The following is a 6000-nucleotide window of genomic DNA, read 5'->3' as shown; positions in this document are numbered from 1 at the left end:
TTTCCCAAAACAAATTCTATACACATATTTTAAACATACATTATGAAATAAATGTGGATCTAATTTAGGCTACATTCTTTCCCACCTAGAATTAATGATTTAATTTAAGGCGAAGGGAAGCGCACCACAAGAACAGCGGGGTCTGGTGCAGGATGAGTGACCTCAGCCCCTGCTTAGGACACCACCAGCCCTGACCTCTGACACTCATCCAAATTTAGTGTCAGAAATATTACAGCCCCATCCAGAACAGTTTAGTAGCTTACCCAGGTGTCAACTGGTAAAATCAAACACACATAAAGACTAGGGCATGCAAGAACCCTGTTTTCTTAAGCGGTATTAATTACTGATGGAGATCAATAACATCCAGGTTCTCACAATGACACCTGAGAGGAGGTGCATAAAAATAGTGGGTACAGCTGTTAACCTTTGTAGTGTAGAGATATATGTAGCCTACTCTGAAGAAACAAGTTTTAAGAGATTGTATTGTCATGTAATTAAGACTTTTATTTTCCCTGCAGGTACGTAAGCATTGCTGTCCTAGAGCAAAGAAGATCCCAATGGCCTCAGGGTACAGACTCCAGGTGGATTCTCTGCAACACAGTGGCCCTCTCTGTCTCTTGAGCACCTAATTCCTTGCCCCTTAACCCATACTTCTGACAATCCCCTTAAATGCTTCTGTACCCTTTTGGCATCATGACTCCAGCTCTGTCCCAAATAATGCTAAGCCAGTTCTTTAGGATATACAGTTAATAACTCACTCCAGCATTTGGATAGAACACCATGTGATTTACCTCAACAAGAGATGAAGACTCCATTTGACTGTTGCTAGGTAGGTGTTGCACATATCCTAAGAACTAAATCTACAATTGGTTTGGATACTCAGGATGAAAGTGATTTAAGTATTTAGTTCCAAGGTCGTGAGTCTTGGGGAAGAAGTCTCTGGATTCTGGAGAGCAGAAGAGTTCAGTTACTAATTTTCCCTTGCATCACTAATAGCAAGTCATCTTTCCCACATTTTAGTGTGAGAATGTGATGACAGAGCTGCTATTAAACAATTATAGTACTTCTGGGAGTATTCTAAGGTTAGAAATGCAACATTTCACATTTAACATCTTGAAATTATTTTTTCCCTTTGCAATGCAAGTTCACAATCATTTCAAAACTCACAAATTTTGACATACCTTCAAACAGGCTATTCCACGTTTAACAGACAGTGGTTCCCACTCTAGTGTAAATATAATATAATGAAGCCTTCTTAATACTCCACTCTTCCACAGAAATGCTTCTGAATTTGCTGATTTGAAGAATTCTTTTGTTTTTACCCCTCCAAGGGAAACACATAGCAATTTAAATTTATGACAATAGGCCTGCTTTTCTTGGTTACATTTCACAAATATGTTGAAAATAGTCCATGGAACAAAAGGGTCTGCTCACTCAAACCGTTTCAGGCGCTAATAAATAAAGACAAACCAGTTCCTAAGAAAATGTCTTTAATTTTCATGTTATGGAAATACATATTTTGGTTTTATTTCCATGATACAAAAATTTAAATATCAAACATTTTCTGAAATCTACCAATGCAGATCCTTTTTTAAACAAATAAAGGGCTGGTGCAGTTAGCAGGTTTATCACATTTACCAAAAAACATTTTTTTACAGAATCAGGATTTAAAAGTGGGAACAACAGATGTGAAAACAAAGAAAAACTACCTCCCACCAGGAAATTAATGTTTGAGAAACTTTTAAGTTACAGTTTTTTGAAAGGGTAGGTATGTGTAAAGCTGGTATTTAGATGACTCCCACCTGCACTGGGGGTGGGGGGAGAGAACAGAAATTCAAAAAATGTTCCTGGATAAAGTAACAGGTAGAAAGCAATAAGTAAAACTGCAGTTCTACCTGCTTCCAGAATGCTGACAGCATACTGAAGCTGCCTGAAAAAACAGTTAAATATTAGGAGAGCTGTGTTCACTCCCCAAGCAAAGGAAACAGCCTAGCACAAAATCACAGAGTGCCAGTTCTTGTACAGTTCGTAGCCAGCATGCCAAAGGAGGTGACCAAAGGACATTGAGTCTTGCTTCTTAAACCTAACATCAGTTACAACAGCAAGGATTTCACAGGATCAACGACAAGTCATAAACTAGGTAATGTACACACGAGTAAAACTGACAGTGATTGTTCAAGAAACAGTTTAAAATAATTAAACTGATTTTCAGGACACATACTGCTTTGTTAACACCACTTTATTTAAATAAAGTATGGCTTCCAAGAGGTGTTTTCTCTCAACTTCTTTCAATCAATTCCACTTTTTAAGGCAGTTGTTTCCTACCATGTTTCAGGGACCTCAAAAATTCCAGTGGAACTAGTTGTGAGGCTTCCTAGAAGACAGAATCATGGAATAAAAATTACATCAAGATTTTGTTGTTGTTGTTCTTTCAGAGGATATTAAGAGATATTTTCCTATAGAAGGAGGCTCTAGATATGTTACTGGCAAGTCAATATTTACAAAGAGGAACCAAGAGACTGTTTATGAATAGGCATTTAAAAAAAAAGGGAAAAAATAAAGGTTAATTTCAGGTTTCTTACATAAATGGTAAATAATGTATTTTTAACCCTAGTAATTAAGTAATTTTGGTTTTGCAATTACTGGGATGATAAAGTTAAATACTATTTTCCCAAGTGTACTTGCCATTATTTTTATTTAGGCTGTTAAGACAGGGAAGAACATTTCCATCCCAAATTAATTGGAGAATAAAAATGAATCATTAATACCAATAACACATATTCCCACAATGGCAAATAAGAGCCTGAATTTTATACTCAGAATTACAGACACTCCTGTCATTTTGCATATGCTTACAGGCCCCAACTGCCCTACTGAAGAAAAAGAAGAAAATTTCCAAGCACAGAATCAGCTTTTGAATCAGCTAAGAAAGATTTTACCAAGTCAGGAGAAAGGATGTCTGGTGGACAATACTACTTTCTGGATAAAAGCTGCTAGTGCAGTTATTGAAACAAAGTTTTAATTAAAATATTTGAATATACTTCAATGCAGGCAGTGCTCCAGATGACTAATATGGTATGGTCATCTGGACCAAATTAAGATACAATTTCATTTTTATTATAGTCCAATTTCTGCAAGAAATTACTAATAAACATTGAAATAGAATCAACAAGAGATAGATCAATAAAATTAAAACATTTTTCACGTTTAAATTCAGGTGATCTAAGGATAGTTATTTCCTTTTTTTGCACAAGCTGCAGTAACTCACAAACCAGCAAAAATTACAAGGTGAAACATCTTCATCTGATTGTAACCTGCCTGCATTTAGTCAGACGTTCAGTTCAAAGTACTTTGGCTAAAAAAAAATATAAGTATTAAAATCTGAAAACATCCACCTTCACATCAACCCTAGGTGTAAAGTCTTCAGTCAAATAAAGCCCAATAAAGGTTATGGTTACAAATATCACACAGAACACTGAATGTATTAATGTACACATAAAAACAGAGTGCCCTCAATTTTGCTTACAATATGCAAAACACATTGAGTAACCTTAACTGGAAAGTCACATTAAAAAAAAAAAATTCAAAAAGCTTTATTTTAAGGAATAAAGTAAGCAAAAGTAATAAATCAACTACATTCTGATTCCTTTGGTTGGTGTCAGACTGGGTTTTGGTTGGTTGTGAGTTTTTTGGTTTGGGATGAGTTCTTTGGTTTTTGATGTTGTTTTGGGTTTGTTTGTTGAGGTTTTTTTCAATTTTTATATGATGCAGTCTTCAGTTTCAAGAAGAACTTTGAATGTAATGGAGTAAGTTACTGCTAGAAGCAATGACTTTCAAGAAAAGAATTTCCGTTCTTTTCAGACCTAGAACATTTCCAAACAGAACAGAACACCATGTGCATTAACATGGTTCCAGCACTTACCTGCTGGAACTTGTTCTGTCTTGATCTTTTTCAACTTTTTGGCTCTCTTCTTGCCATCTGGAAGGGACTCTGCACAGGAGTCTGTCTGATCACTTTCTGGATCTTGGCCTTCTCCCTCTTCCATATCATCAGAAACAGTTTCTTCCTCAATAGGACTCATGCTTCTCTTTCCCACTGTACTGGTACCTGTGAAACTGGAACACAGAAGAAAGATGATTGTGAAGAAGTCAAGAAGATGTAGGTACATAGGTGCACATTGCTGTACATCTATTAAACGCTTATGAAGGTAGAAGAATAAACTGTGGTAAGTGGTGTACCATGAAATTACATTATCTGAAAGAGCTGGCCTAACTATAAAGTTCCTCAACTTTGCTATCTAATCTGATCTTATGCAGATCAAGGTATTCATTTTTTGTACTACTGATATCTCAGACTTGGCTGCTATTGTGGTGAGAGCACTCATCTGAAATGTAATTAAATCAGTTCTCTGTCCCTGCACAGTTTTACATTTTATTCTCACAGTTATGCAAGCTCTTTAAAGCACTCAATAGACACCAAATCATGCACAACTGAAGCCTCAAAACCACATCTTGAAACTGAAGGAGTCTACATGCTAACTTCACCTCTCTCCTGGAAATATAGGTAGTTTTAAAAGCATTTATACATAAAGGTAGAGGAAAACATCAAGCTCCACATATAAAATTTAAATCTGGCTTTCAAGTGCAGAGTCCTGTTATTGATGGGACCAGCAAAATAAAGAGCACAAAAAATTGCACATTCATTTCATTAGTAGCATTTGAATGAAGTCTGACTAACAGAGTATGAAGATGAACTCAGAGCTCCACTCCATTCAGCACACATTGAAATAACCTTGTGTAGGCTTCTGTTCCACTGCAATGCTATTGTTACATTTCCTTAAAAGACAACTGACAATATTAAAATCAAATTAGCATGAGTATAAAACAGAATGAGGTAGCAAAGGGGCTAATTAAAAAACAGTTCCCATTATGAACTTCTAGATATGTAAACACCAGCTACTTAAATGTCTAATACAATGCTTTTAGAACAAGCAATTTTAAAAAGGGTAGTTTTAGATTTATGAACTTTTATTTTTTAATTAGAACCACACAACATGGCTGTATGCATCTAAGCCATGTTCTATTCTATGAGTTAAATAAATATTAATACTAAGTTATAAAACAAAGCTTTACAAGGTATTTTTTTTATTTTTAATCAACAGCAGTGAATTACAGTGTTTCAATAAGGTTTCAGCTAAAGGAAGAACTGTTAAATTTTGCAGTATACTTTTGGCTTTGAAATGGAATTTTTTCAGCTGAACATTTTGCAACTTAAAACAGAGTCTGTCTGGGATGTCCAAAGGCAATAAACAAAGATGAAACATATGATTACATCTCATGCTCTTACATCCACTTTAGGAGCACAAACACCATTTACTTTGATGAATAGCTGGCTTTTCCTCCAAACATTCACACACAGAAGGCCCTCTTGCATGATTTCTTGCAAATCATCATTTTGAGTCATACCACAACCACCACCAATAAAAGCTGGATAGAACTGTTAATCCTATGTACACACTTCAAGACTGCAAAACAGGCAAAAACTAGGGATGGAAAGAAAAAATCTAGGGAAGAAGGAGCATTAGGAAATGAGAAACTACTCTTTTTTAAAAATACAGTTTAGAAAAGCTTGTAAGAATTCTACTTTGGGGAAAGCCATTCTGAAAAATGCATCAGGAAGAAAAAACTTGGGAACCGTAAGTTATGATCCCAGGATTTCTTCAGCACTTGGCTCTCAGAAGGGAACTTGCACTCACTGTAAGAAGAAGATCCCTTCTTGAATGGTCTTATGGCTGAATTTAACTTTTTCCAAGGCTCCTGTAAAGTTATTGCAAATAAAGAAAAACAAATTCTTGACCTTCAGTGCACATTTAGCTGGGTACCAAAGAACAACATAAAAATTAACTTTAGACCACAGTCCTCCTGCAGATAGCTTATGGGGAAAAAAAGCCTACCACCAAAAGCTGGCATCACAAAATACAAAATAAACATATTTTAGAA

The 6000-nt window shown here is 35.6% G+C and overlaps 1 protein-coding gene across 3 annotated transcripts in view; it reads right to left on the bottom strand.

The window, feature by feature from the left end:
• Positions 1–2221: 2221 nt before the first annotated feature.
• Positions 2222–6000, bottom strand: part of PARN (poly(A)-specific ribonuclease) — a 41712-nt gene continuing 37933 nt past the window's right edge. For all 3 annotated transcript variants that reach the window (XM_030229806.2, XM_030229808.2, XM_030229807.2), the window contains 2 exons: positions 3923–4116; positions 2222–2374 (listed from right to left, as the gene is read on the bottom strand). In XM_030229806.2, coding sequence (XP_030085666.1) covers positions 2322–2374; positions 3923–4116 — 247 coding nt within the window. In that variant the 3' untranslated portion in view covers positions 2222–2321. The remainder of the gene's footprint in view (positions 2375–3922; positions 4117–6000) is intronic.

This window comes from Serinus canaria, chromosome 14 (assembly GCF_022539315.1).
Source record: "Serinus canaria isolate serCan28SL12 chromosome 14, serCan2020, whole genome shotgun sequence".
Lineage (NCBI taxonomy): Eukaryota > Metazoa > Chordata > Aves > Passeriformes > Fringillidae > Serinus > Serinus canaria.
The sequence above is the reverse complement of the archived record's forward strand: the minus strand, read 5'-3'. Positions and strand labels throughout refer to the sequence as shown.